The following is a 14,019-nucleotide window of genomic DNA, read 5'->3' on the forward strand; positions in this document are numbered from 1 at the left end:
GTGGCTTGGAGAATGTTGATAAATTTGTATGATAACAAACGAGTGTTATTTTTACTTTACATGGATGTGTTCGATCAGCAATTACCAATAAAATATGGAGATGCGGAAAGTTTGAGAAGATTTGTGCAAACTTCCCGCTCATGTGTGAATTCATTGGAGAAGACTGGTGTGGATGTGCGACAACAGTCTGAAATTTTAGTGTACTACATGATGAAGAGATTACCGAATCAATTAAGAGTGGATTGGGAGCGGTCAATATCTTCAACGCAGAATCTGCCGAGCTTTGAGGAGCTCAGTCAGTATCTTGAAACACAGTACAGAACAATGATTACGGCGTCAGCAGGTAATATCGAGGGAACTCTATCACGGGATAGACATCGGAATGCAAAGCCAGGTGTACATGGGTTACGAGTTAACCAGAACTACACAAAGGCTTCATTTGTTACTCGAGAGACAGACCTATGCATTGTGTGTCAAGGGGATGCACACCTTATCGGAGTATGCAGGATATTCCAGGAGATGAGGCTATCGGAACGAAAGGCGTGTGTAGTGAGGCATTGACTGTGTTTTCGATGCCTTAGACCAAATCACCGAATAGATGCATGTGACAGTGCGGTAAATTGTGAAAAATGTCAAGGACGGCATCATACACTACTCCATGTAGACAAACCAGGTTGCGAGAGGCCGCTTGGCACACTAAGGAAGGGAGTTATCCCAACAGCATCTGCGAATGCTTTAATTGGAAAGAGTACAACAGAAACTGCGGTAAGGCACAAAGACGAGGTTTTATTACCAACAGCAATGGTGTGGGTAGAGTCGATAGAAAGCTATCCCTTACAGTTTAGAGCGTTTTTGGATCAAGGTTCACAAGTTTCGTTCATTTCAGAGAATGCAGCTCAGCAGCTACGTTTACGGCGCAAACAGGCTCACATCACTATTACTGGATTAGCAGATACAAAAATTATAGATGCGGCAGCAGAGGTGGAGCTAGTCATAAGATCAATCTACAACCCACATGCGAAATACAAGCTGCTCGCGTCAGTAATACCTCTAGTAAGTAAGCGCATGCCAATCAAACGACTGCCGTTTGAAGAGTGGACTCATCTGAAGGGCTTACCGTTGGCCGACCCTAACTTCTTCAGTCCACAAGGAGTTGATATTTTGTTGGGAAATGACGTCTACGATGAGCTGATGTTGGGAGAAGTGCATCGAGGAATACGTGGTATGCCTCTGGCGCAAAATACGCATTTGGGATACATTGTATCAGGAAAAACGAATCAAGAAGCTGGTAGGAGATCGTCCTACACCATAACGGTACGAAGGAAGGAAGCTGATGAGATACTTGAACAATTGTTATGTAAGTTTTGGGAGCTAGAACAATTCGACGAGGAGCCACGTGGGGTTTCAGTAGAGGATAACTGGTGCGAAGATTTCTTCGTTAAGACACATAGCCGAATGCCGTCTGGGAAATATGTTGTTCGTCTTCCTTTTCTAACATACTTGGACGAATCAATGGTAATTGGAGAATCATATAAGAGCGCGTTAAAACGATTACATTCTCTGGACAGACGGTTGCGTAACGATGCGAGTTTGAAGAACGCTTATGTTGGCACGATAAATGAGTATCTGGAGCTGGGTCAAATGGAACGTGTAACGTCACGGGCTAGTAAGACGGGCAATCCTGCATTGGGGGGAGTCGATCATTGCTACCTACCGCATCACCCAGTCATAAAGGAATCGTCATCAACTACGAAGGTACGAGTTGTCTTCGATGGATCGAGCAAGACGAGTAATGGAAAATCGCTTAATGAGATTCTAGCAATAGGTCCAAAATTGCACGTACATCTTCAAGGAATCATTCTCAATTGGCGAGGGCTAAAATGGGTATTTATGGCGGATGTTGAAAAAATGTACAGATGTATTAATATTCCATCCGACGACGCGCAGTACCAGCGTATTCTATGGAATCCGGACACAAGTGATTATGTGGAAGAATATGCCTGCACAACGGTGATGTTTGGAACGAGCTCCGCACCTTATTTAGCCATGAGAGTTATGAAACAATTAGCTATGGATGAATGCGAGAAGTATCCACTGGCGGTGGATGTTATAAATCATCAAATGTATGTAGATGACATACTGTCTGGTGGCGACAGTATTGCAGAAACGGAGGATGTCAAGAACCAAGTGATTGGAATGCTTCGTAGTGGTACATTCGAACTACGGAAGTGGGCGAGTAATTGCGCAAAGCTATTAGAGAACATACCAGTTGAGCATCGAGAATCAAGCGGATTGTTACACATGGAAGGTAATGATACTATTCGCACGTTAGGTCTATACTGGAGTCCCAAAGAAGATGAGTTCCGTTTTGCTTTGCATGTCGTTCCACCAATGAGCTCACCAACAAAGAGGACAATACTATCAGCAATTGCACGACTGTTTGATCCCATGGGATGGCTTAGTCCGATAATGATTACTGCCAAAATTCTCATGCAGCAACTGTGGAAGGAAAAAATTGGCTGGGATAGCACACTACCGGACACTATTAAGAGAGAATGGGAGAAATTCGTAAAAGAGTTACCAAACATAGTAACTATACGAATACCACGGCATGTTACATGGGGGCTACCGGGTGGTGTGGCTGAATTGCACCTGTTTTGCGATACCTCGTCACGAGCATATGGAGCTACGGCTTACTTGCGCTTCCCAATTGGAGAGGATAAGTATCACACAGAGTTGCTATTGTCAAAGGGGAGAGTATCGCCAACTAAACAACAACTAACCATACCTAGGGCAGAGTTATGTGCTGCGCTTGAAGCAGCCAAAATGTATAAGTATCTAAAAGAGAATCTAAGAATTAACATTAATTATTCGAACACTATTTTTTGGTCAGATTCTATGATAACCATCAGTTGGATCCGTGGTGGAGCTGCCAACTGGAAGGTATTTGTGTCCAATCGAATAAACAAAATCCTGGAAATCTCAGACGAAAGGCAATGGAGACACGTCGCCTCGAAAGATAACCCTGCAGATTATCTAAGCCGTGGCACGAGTGCAACCAAGTTGGCATCGTGTGAATTATGGTGGCATGGGCCATCATGGCTACAAGGATCGGACATCGAATGGCCTTGTAATGCTATTGATCAGGATTCGCTGTCGGTTGTTGACACTGAAGTCAAAAGGGTGACGTGCCATAAGATATCAGTGGAAGAAATGCCAAGTGTAGCATTTATCAGCAAGTATTCATCGTATACACGACTCGTCTGGATTATATCATATATAAAACGTTTCGTATATAATTGTCGAACATCTGTGGCAGAACGAAGAGGACCTGGACTCTCAATTGTGGAATTAGAAGAGGGCCTTCGTGAATTGATTAGGATGGTGCAGAAGGATTGTTTTAACTCTGAATGGAAGGCGCTATCGGAAGGCAGGGTAATAGCGAAGGACAGCATACTACTATCTCTTAATCCGTATTTTGATTCGAACGAACGTGTTTTACGTCTCGGAGGCAGGCTCCGAGATTCCCTGTTGCCCATAAATGAAAAATATCCTTATATATTACCGTATAAACATCCTTTCACAGATCTCGTCATATCTTACAGTCATATTTGCACCTTGCATGGTAGAACCTCACTAACGCTGAATTTTATAAGGAAGAAATTCTGGATTGTTAATGGACGCAATACAGTTCGGTTTGGAATTCATAAATGTATCACATGTTTTAAGATGAAGCCTCAATTTGCAGGTCAGAAAATGGGAATGTTTCCAGCAGTACGGGTACGCCCTTCTAGAGCATTCTCATCCGTTGGAGTGGACTACGCTGGACCCGTAAATATTTCGCCCTGCAAAGGAAGAGGACGTGTATCCCAGAAGGGATATATTGCTTTGTTCGTACGTCTAGTGACAAAGGCCATTCATTTGGAACCAGTTGGAGATCTGACCTCAGATGCGTTTATAGGAGCATTTAACCGTTTCATTGGCAGACGTGGCCTATGCACAGACGTTTATAGTGACTGCGGTACTAATTTTATTGGAGCCAACAAAAAATTGCAAGTGGACAAACTGGCATATTGTTCGTACATTACGAAACATATTGCGCCAACATTATTAAGAAAAGGAATCAACTGGCATTTCAACCCACCATCAGCGCCACACTTTGGTGGATTGTGGGAGGCTGGAGTGAAGTCCATGAAGTATCATCTGAAGAGAACTCTCGGAGAACAAGTTTTAACATTCGAGGAAATGGCAACTGTGTTGGCACAGATTGAGTCTTGCTTAAATTCAAGACCGTTATGTCCCCTATCAAATGATCCTGACGATTTAATGGTATTAACACCCGGTCACTTTCTGATGGGTGAAGCGCCTTTAGCACCTCCTGCTCCGGAATTGGCTAAAGTTACTCTGATTGATCGATGGAAGAATTGTCAATATTATGCACAACAATTTTGGAGAAGATGGAACTCGGAATATTTATCACGATTACAAAGGAGACCAAAATGGCTGCAGACCAAGGAAAATCTAACAGTTTTATGCATAGTGCTCATCAGGGACGAACGTTTCCCTTCTCATCAATGGCCTCTAGGTCGGGTTATGAAGACACATGCAGGACCCGATGGACTAGTGAGAATGGTTTCTTTGAAGACAGTCAAAGGACTCATGAAACGACCGGTAGCCAAACTCTGTCCATTGCCTATTCAGGAGAATTGGATAGAGAATGACACCATTCCTACACCTAAGCGTTAAATTGTTACTTTCTCGTTTCAGTTTTCTTTTCGCAGGAGTCTTCCAGACGTGAATTTGATGATGAAGATCGTCATCATCAAAGGGGGGAGAATGTTTAAGCTGCAAATGAAGCCAGACTCTCTTTGCTAAAAAGAGAAAACGAACGAAGAGAGAGAGAGACCAAGAACAGCGCAAGTTACTTTGAAGTGACAAACTTGGAGATCCGTTACTTCAATTCTTTTCTTTCTTATTTCTTCTATGGAAATTTTCAGAACTTTGAATTTTGTAAAAGACAGCGTGATTTGCTGCACTTGATTTTTACTCTTGAAATTAATCTCGGTCGATGCGGTTGCACCTTCTGTGCCCGCCGACAATTGTACTATAGTTTTAGGTTAAGAAAATAAAGCAACCGATTGAAGTCAACCTGGTCATCTCATTTCTTGCCAATCGCAAGTGCCTCGAAGCCGCCTCGGTGGAAATCATCCGAAGGCCGCATCATATAAGACGAGCAGTTTGGGGCTCCGCAAGGGCGCAGCCGTTAGCCAACAATACTATTGTGGACCATTTTGGATCCATCATAAAGTTCGAGGAAAACGTCCCGACAAAGCTTACATTGCAGTATTTGTATGTTTTGCTACCAAGGCAGTACACTTGGATTTGGTCGGAGACCTGCCCACCTCCTCATTTGTGGGTGCGCTTCAGCGCTTCATTGGGCGCAGAGGAAGATGCCAGACATTATACTGCTATAATGCAACAAATTTTGTTGGAGCACACAATCAATTAAAGGAACTGATCGATACAATTCACTCAGAAAAGGCAGCAGGTACTATCAAGTAATTTTGCAACCAAAAAGGAGTGCAATTTAAGTTCATACCACCACGGTCTCCACATTTCGGAGCATTTACTGTTGAAAAACGTATCGACAGCAAACTTAACGTTTGAACAACTGTCATTGTCAATGTTGAAGCAGTGCTGAACTTTCGTCCATTAAGGCCAAACTCAGACGATCCCAACGACTTAACAGCTTTAACCCCAGGCCATCTATTAATGGGAGAACCATTAGTAGCCCAACCAGATGCAGAGCCAGTAACATCGTTATCGATTCCAGAGCAATGGGAATTAGTGCAACGACTTAAGCATACATTCTGGACATAGTGGTCTCAGGAGTACATACAGGAATTGCAGGGTACATCTAAATGGAAGAAACCATATAACAACGTCAAAGAAGGCATGATGGTAATTCTAAAGGAGGATAATGTACCAATCTTGCAGTGGCCGATTGGACGAATTGTTAAATTATATCCAGGCCTGGATGGATACGTCCGAGTGGTGGACGTTAAAACAGCCAGAGGCACCTACAAGCGGGCTCTCCATAAATTGGCTCCCTTGCTTAGAGAGACGGCGATAAAACGCAAAATTGAGACAAATGACACAGAATCGATCTCCCAAGAAAACCCTGGTATAGAGGACACTGCAGAACCAGAGACAAAAAGACGGTTGTCTTTCGGTCTGCCACCATTGGCAATGACGATCTGCCTAATGATGTTATTACTTCCTAAAGCATTTGCTCAAAGGACTAACATAACTCGATTCAACCCCAAACCAGGCATATACTATGAAAGTATTGGTACAGGAAGGATGGCAATGTCTGGACTATTGTGGCATATTACGATCTCGAACCATATTGAGCCGACCTGAAAAATTAAGACTACTTATTGAATTTGCTGCAAAACCAGACATCTGTCATTGACTCAACGATAAATATCATTAAGCGAGACGAAGCCGGTAAAAGCATTGCAATGGTATATCACGCTAACTACCCAGATGACAGTGACTGCAGCGAATTTGCAACGAATTCAAACCGAGATTTCCCGAGTATTTACAGATGCCAATCATAGCAAAATAAGCCCGTTACTACTATCACCAGGCCAGCTTCGGGAACATCTGAACCAACTTAAAAGACGTCTTCCGTTTGGTTTGAATATATTGTTTTGATAAACAAACGGCGCTTACGGCTAATAGCAACTGTGAGTTCCAGCTATTCAAAAACACAAAATCATCAACTTGTCAGATACAACACACAAACAGGTCATTCATGTGGTACGACATGTATCACAAAAATCAGTGAATTTTCGCCACCACCAGACCAATTGAACTCGCAGTGACCTGTGACGATAATATACAAGGTGTCAACTGGATTGTTAACCCTAGACCCAACGTGTACAGCAAGGAGTTCTGCGATCCGAATAACAGGTCACCGTATAGCCAGCAATTTTTCAGTCAACGTTGGATAACGTTGAACAGGTGTTCAACGACCGGGAGTATGTTGGTGTTTAGATTATATAAAACAATATAACATTAAGACAATTATATTTATAATAGAAGAAATGGAATGTATGTCAAAATAAGTATGTAACCCGATTATAGATAGCGATGGCTTATCAGTCATGTGTAGATCTGATATGGTCAGCAGTAACAATAAAGACCTAGTTAATTAAGCTGTTATGGTTAGCGATTATCAATAAAGACGTATTTTGCTGATCTAACACTATGTCGAACTATGCACTGTTGAGCTCTCTATTTTTACTATAAAGGAAATGCATTATTCTTAGTAAGATCAGATACCAATTGTAGTTACATCGGGTGTACATCGCTGTGTCTTTGGCCCCCATCTCTACATTTGTAATCTCAGTCCAAAGTCCACCCAATTTATGTGTTGGTTGCGACAACCTTGAGTCACTGGTTTATGTGCTAGTGCCTATTTATATATAAATAAATAAACATTTAATTAATTCAAGAAATACTAAGCCGTTACGCAAACATTAGACTTTAAAGAAACCCTTTAAAACGTTTTTCCCACTTTGAAGACCATAGGTAAGGAAAAAATAAAAAAAACTTGCAATGGTATAAAAACTTTGACGCGGTCGAAGTTAGCCCTCGCCCTATGGATATTTAAAAATGTTAAAATGACATTGAAAATTAAAATCACATAAAAAGCGGTGATAAAAATATTACTTCATGATTTTAACGAGTTTAAATTTTTAACTAAGTTATCTCATCTGTTCAATACATAAGTACAAAGTAGGCCTATTTATCAGAGTAGACTCTGCTTCTGTTAGTGTTTCACTGTTATACTCATTTTCAATATTATTATTTGTTGTTATTTCAGATGCAAACCCTTTTAAATTATAGTCTTCAATCCGCGGCGTTCATACCACATTATAATTACAGCATGAGTCCTACTTACTTGGATACATTCAATTTGTATCAAAAGTATTCAATGCAATATTCTGATATAAATTCTTCGCTTAACGATGGTACTTATGGATCATCGCGTTTTAAAGCAATCAGCACTTCAAATGGTCTTTCAACGAGTACATCAATTATGCCTAAAGGAACTTTAAGTGATTTTGGTTTATATGACCACCAAAAGTTACACAATATCAACTCGCAAATTCAACACACATTCACTAAAGATATGATAAGAACAGATAAGCAAAAACCCTCAAGTTTGGCGGACTATCAACATTTACTAGAAAATCCTTTGCCAAGTCTTTTGAATTATTCCTCACCTACATCAATTGGAATACTGAATAATGGTCTACATGAAACTATGAGACCTCTGCAGAGTATTTTGTCTCACCCATCAAATTCGAGAAATACACCTTCTGATATTGACAAGATAATTGCAAAGAGTACGAAAGTATTGAATGATGATTTCAAAAGAAAATCCTTTGCCCACGAAAGCAGTATTAAGCAAATTGACAAATCGATTAATGTAATAGCGGCACAAATATCTACTACTAAAAAGTCTTCGTTAAAGGATAATCCAGAAAATATGAGTGTTCAACAACATGTAGTTGCTCCAAGCAGCTTTGACCAGAAAGACCATAAAAAAAAGTCATATAAAAGTGATAACTCTAACGTATTATCATTAACAACAAAGGACTACATACAAAACAACGCGGAAATGGAAATTATTCCAACAACAAGCCCTCCGGGAACTAGTAGTATTACAAAACAGTTGAACGCAATGTCTCCCAGTATATCTGTCACCGCTGTTCATGCCATTAAAAAAAAAAGAAGAGAATCTAAAAACCACCATTTCAAAAATACCAATCGAATCAACTATATTTAATTTTCCGATCGGTTCAGAATCAATAGCAAAAACAGGTTATTCGGTTAAAAATGTTGGTGCAGGAAAAATTGAGTCAACTTCTGCCAATACCACCAAAAAAGCTGTAATCAATAGTGTTTGTAACTTGACAACACAAACAATTAAAAAAATTATTACTCATGATTCAATAAATAATCAAACAAAACAAGCATCGTCATTAAATAATACTATAAGTATTCAGCCAATATCTACACCACTACCCATTATTGAGAAAAATGATGCACAAGAAATCTTCAAATCAAGTTTTAATAGGTAAGATTCAGATATTTATGGTTTGTATAGCCTTGCAAAAAGGGTATATTTATTTGGGCCAACCATATAAGGTATACAAATATATTCTTGATCAGTACGAAGTACGAAGAGACAAATTCATATACGTCTGTCGGTCCGTCTGGATCAACGCGAACTCCTTCTCGACCGTTAGCTCTAACGGGTTTAAATTTTACATTTTGGCTTGTACATATGTACTGCATAGTTTATGAAACTCGGAATCAGCTGGATCAGCGATTTTAGCCCTGTAGCTCTTCCGGTCTAGGAGGAGTTCGCTTCGATCCACACGGACGGACGGACGGACCGACATGGCTATTTGAATTCTCTTCGTCGTGCGTTGCACACTTCTAACCAAAATTAATATACCCTTTTGCAAGGCTATAAAACATTATTTTCTTCACCAAAAAAAAAAAAAAAAAAAAATTGGTGCGTTTTAGTTTTTTACAAAATTTAACGTATTAATGTAATTTTTATCAATTATAATTGATTATTATAATAATCATTATTTTAATTCCTGTTTTAGTAAAATTAAAATGACTAAAATTTAAAAAAAAACAAAGGTTATAAAACCCAACACTAATTCTTATAAAATGAATTATAAAATATCAAAAAAGCTAACTTCGGCTGTCCCGAAGTTTATAAGCCCTTGCAATCATTGGAAATAATATTGGTTAGTTATAATATTTCTTGTTTAAAATTCTTTTTCTTAAAATTAATTCAACAATAAACAAACAATTGTTTTATTTCGCTTTACTCGCTATTTCTACTTATTCTCCCATGCCCTTTGCATAGCAATTACATGTGTGCATACATACAGCTGTGTTCACAAGAACAGTAGTGCAGTAAATGCTAACACAGATTCCAAACATTTCTCACATTTTCCTTTTCAAAGATTCAGTTTTCTTACTTTGGTTTTGTAAACTGGTACATTTCTATCGATATTTCAATTGTATTAACTTTCTTGTTGTAGATATTTTGATTAACTACCTTGTGTTTTTCTACTAATAACTATTTGATCTCTTTTACATGTACATTGTAATCTATATTTAACTTCTTCGTCGTAAGCTTCAATTTTGTAGACTGGATCTATTTTATTGGATGTCATAAAACTATAGGAAATTGGAATTCTTCCAAAAATTAGTTCAAAGGGACAGTGCTCATGCACTGTTGATGGCGTGGCATTCTAGCAATAAGTATAATATTTAAGCCATGTATCCATATCCGTTTTATCTAATGAAATCTACATTCTAAGATACTCATTATATGATTTCGTTCGATGCTTCCTAAAGTTTGATGGTGATATCATGTGGAAGTGACGTGGTCAATTCCTAGAAGCTTATATAGTTCTGAAGCTACCAGATTTTTATATTCTCTGCCCAAATCAGTAATTATTTTCTTGACAGGGTCATACGTCAAAACTACTATGTCAAATAGACGTCTGCATGAATGGCAAAAAAACCACATTCAAATGTACAAAGTCAAAATTGAATTGAGTGAATACTTGTACAAAACGAAATGAGAATGAGTGAGTGACTGAAGTCGTGTTTCACTCGGCTGCTGAAAAATATACCCGAAAAGAAACGAAGTGAGTGAGTGAGCAGCAGAAGTAATTAAATGTTGTATATTGAATACATTCGAATATTGACAGCTGTTTTCTGCTGTGTTATCTGTTAAAAGAAAGAGGAAAAAATAAAGAAAATATAGAAATGTATTTTTTGTTGTGAATTATTTAATTTATATATATATTTATTACATATAATTTATATTTGAGTTTAAAAACATAATTTTATTAATGTTATTTGGATTAGAAGCTATTGAACATCGCTTTTCTGTTATTAAGTTTCTTGCGATTGAGAAAGTTCTCTCAGAAGCTGCGCTGCTGGCTGGGATGCAAAATATTTGGCAGCTGGTTTTATGCAGTATTGGGAAAAAATGTTTGTGCATGTTCCACCAGGCCAAAACGTCAAAATTGGTTGAGTATGGAACATTTATGTTTGTATAGCCTGCTATTTCCATTTCAATCTGATCTGTATTGGAGTTAACCTGGACAGCTTCTATGAACTCATCAAATTCATCGCTAGCTGTTTGAGTTTCAAAAGTTTCACAACTTGACTCTACTAAAAAATTCTGCATTATAGTTTTGCAGTCATTTATTGTTGTTTCCCTTTCATTTTGAGAAAATTGCTTTAGCTTATTTGTTGGTGGAAACAGAAACAATGCAATGCTATGATATTTTGATAAATTTGGAGTAATTGTATCCAAAATTTGAGATCGTAGTGAAAACTTCATTGATTCAATTAGTTCAATATCACTGTATTCGAACTGACATTTTTTTTTTAAATTATATATATTTGGTAGAACCAAATGAATAGTCGGGCGTTTAACTGCTTCTAGTTTTTTGGAAACGTTTTCAAATGCTTCTAACAGACAGACTATGGCAGCTAAATTATTCTTATTAATTCCTTCAATTCTATATTCTTGACCTTTTCCTTTCAAAATTGAAATTATTTCCGTCCAATTACTATCTACTGACTTAAGCAAATAGTATACGGTGTTCCAGCGTGTTGGGCAAAAGCTTTTTAGCGAGAGACCCAAAGAAGAATTAGCTCCAGACTTTTTAAAATACTTCACCAGCTTTGTACAATGTGATACAATATTTGCAAGCTCAGGAACAGACTCAATTAATTTCTCGACGGCGTTGTTCAATAAATGATTGACACAATGAATTTTTTCTAAGTTGCAGAAGGCTTTAACCATGTTGGACCCACGATCAGTAACAATAACTGGATTGTCCTTTTCGAGGTCACATCCAAAATCTCCTAAAATGTCGCCGATTTTTGCACGTACATTTGCACCTAAACTAAGAATAATGAATTTAACACTTTTACATATGTACATATTAAATAGAGATACATACCTGTGCAGGAGACTTCCTTCATTGACTTCATGGCTAATAATCTGTCAACAAGAGCTCCATCCTTAATGTAGTGTATGGTACAGGACAAGTAAGACGATTTCAAAAAATTGTCTGTCCATATGTCACTGGTAATGGCGTATCCAAAACTCTTACATTTTTTAATTTCATCTTGAATCGGTCCAAAGTGTGTGTCGTATATTGCACCTATATTCCTTGATATAGTTGTTGGATGCGGTAGCAATTTCTCGACGTCGACATTACTACCAAAAATTGCTCCCACTTTAATCAAAAACGATGCAAAGTTTTTGAGTCCGGAATCTTCGACAATTTTAAACGGGCGACAATTTTTTATTACCCATTCGGTAACAACATTAACAGCCTCATGCTTTGTTTCAGAATTTGTTTCGATTAGTGAAGTTTTCTCTGTTTTACGGGCGTTCACAATGTAGCATTTGTGTTTTACCAAATTGGATGTGCTACCTGAAAACTTCAAAACCGAAAAACACATTTTGCAAGCAAGAAACCCATTCAACTCAATTCCACATTCGTTTTGGATTTTTGCAAAATATCGCCACACTTCGCTTCGCCCACTTTTATCAGTTAAGCTGTACAATCCACTTTGTAGCATTTTTTTTATTTCGTCGCTTTTAAGCAACGCGCTCTCCTAAATTATATATGTATATGTATTTTAATCAAATAAATATTAAATCTGCAAATATCAACACAGAAACAATTTATAGACGGTCACAACTACACATTTTGTTAGTAATACTGAAACACAAGCTATAAACAAAACAAAACACAAAAACAACACGGTGGCATTTGCCGACAAATACATACATTTCTTTCTGCATCTTCGCCTTCCATTTCACACGTCTGCACACAATTTCCCAAAGCACAAAGTGAGTACACAAAGTATTCTGCGAACTACTTGAGTAGTTCGAATGTTCTCGAAGTTTTCATTTCATTTTGCTCTCCTTTCGTGATACTCTCTTTTTCGAGACGAAACACAAAATGTTCGTCTAGCGAAACAGTACTATTCACATTCGTCTCATTCTGTCTTTTTCACTCACTCATATTCTACTCAATTCGAATGTACTCAATGTGGCTTTGTTTTGAATGCATTCATGCAGACGTCTAATGTCAAAACTAAACTAGCCATGTCCGTCTGTCCGTCCGTCCGTTCGTCTGTCTGTATGAACACACAGATCTCAGAGGTTATTAGAGCTAGAGCCACCAAATTTGGTATGTATACTCATGTAGTATGTAAATGTATAGAGTTAATTGGAACTTTGGCCACGCCCCCTTACGCCCCCAGGAATCACATAAAACTGCTTTTCTTAAAAAGTTTAACAGCTAGAGACATCAAATTTGGTTTATATACTCGTTTAGTTAGCGCGCAGAAACTAATTGTTCAAACATTTTTCCACGCCCCCTTCCGCCCCCGGAATTTACATAAAACTGATTTTCTTAAAAACTATGATAGCTACCGACATTAAATTTGGTATGCGGACTAGCTTAATAGACGCGCAGTTATTGGCTATTTTAAAATTTTCCTCCCCCGCAAATTAAACAAAACTGATTTTATCACTGGGTTAGTATGCGCGCAGAGTAAACATCTTTTCATGTTTTGCCACGCCCACTGTAGTTTTTGCACTATCGCATTCAAATTCTGCAGACCAATTCATTTTACAAATTTCTACCAAACTACCAAATTTTATTGAAATCGGACTAGAAACATGCAAAATATGCGATAAACGTATTTTACTAAGCGGTCCACAAGACCAGAATTGGCCGTTGGCTAGTGGCGGCGCTAGAGTGCTCGTTTGTGAGCGAGATAGCACATAGTATGAAGCATGTAAATAATTTAATAGACATACATCTGGTTTTCGAAATTTGAAATATTTGTTTCACCTGGTGTATGGTATAT

General features: G+C 38.3%; 1 protein-coding gene across 11 annotated transcripts in view; it reads left to right on the forward strand.

Moving 5' to 3' along the window:
* Window positions 1–14,019, forward strand: part of LOC137586311 (transcriptional regulator ATRX homolog) — a 600,012-nt gene that overhangs the window by 554,212 nt on the left and 31,781 nt on the right. For 7 of the 11 annotated variants that reach the window (XM_068302315.1, XM_068302314.1, XM_068302331.1 and 4 more), the window contains one exon: window positions 7,895–9,154. The exons of 1 other annotated variant lie outside the window; for it this stretch is intronic. In XM_068302315.1, coding sequence (XP_068158416.1) covers window positions 7,895–8,863 — 969 coding nt within the window. In that variant the 3' untranslated portion in view covers window positions 8,864–9,154. Of the gene's footprint in view, window positions 1–7,894; window positions 9,155–10,575; window positions 10,884–14,019 lie in introns of those variants that run through there. 3 more of the 11 variants (XM_068302318.1, XM_068302322.1, XM_068302316.1) reach the window with 2 other exon arrangements.

This window comes from Drosophila tropicalis, unplaced genomic scaffold, assembly GCF_018151085.1.
Source record: "Drosophila tropicalis isolate 14030-0801.00 unplaced genomic scaffold, ASM1815108v1 contig_979, whole genome shotgun sequence".
Lineage (NCBI taxonomy): Eukaryota > Metazoa > Arthropoda > Insecta > Diptera > Drosophilidae > Drosophila > Drosophila tropicalis.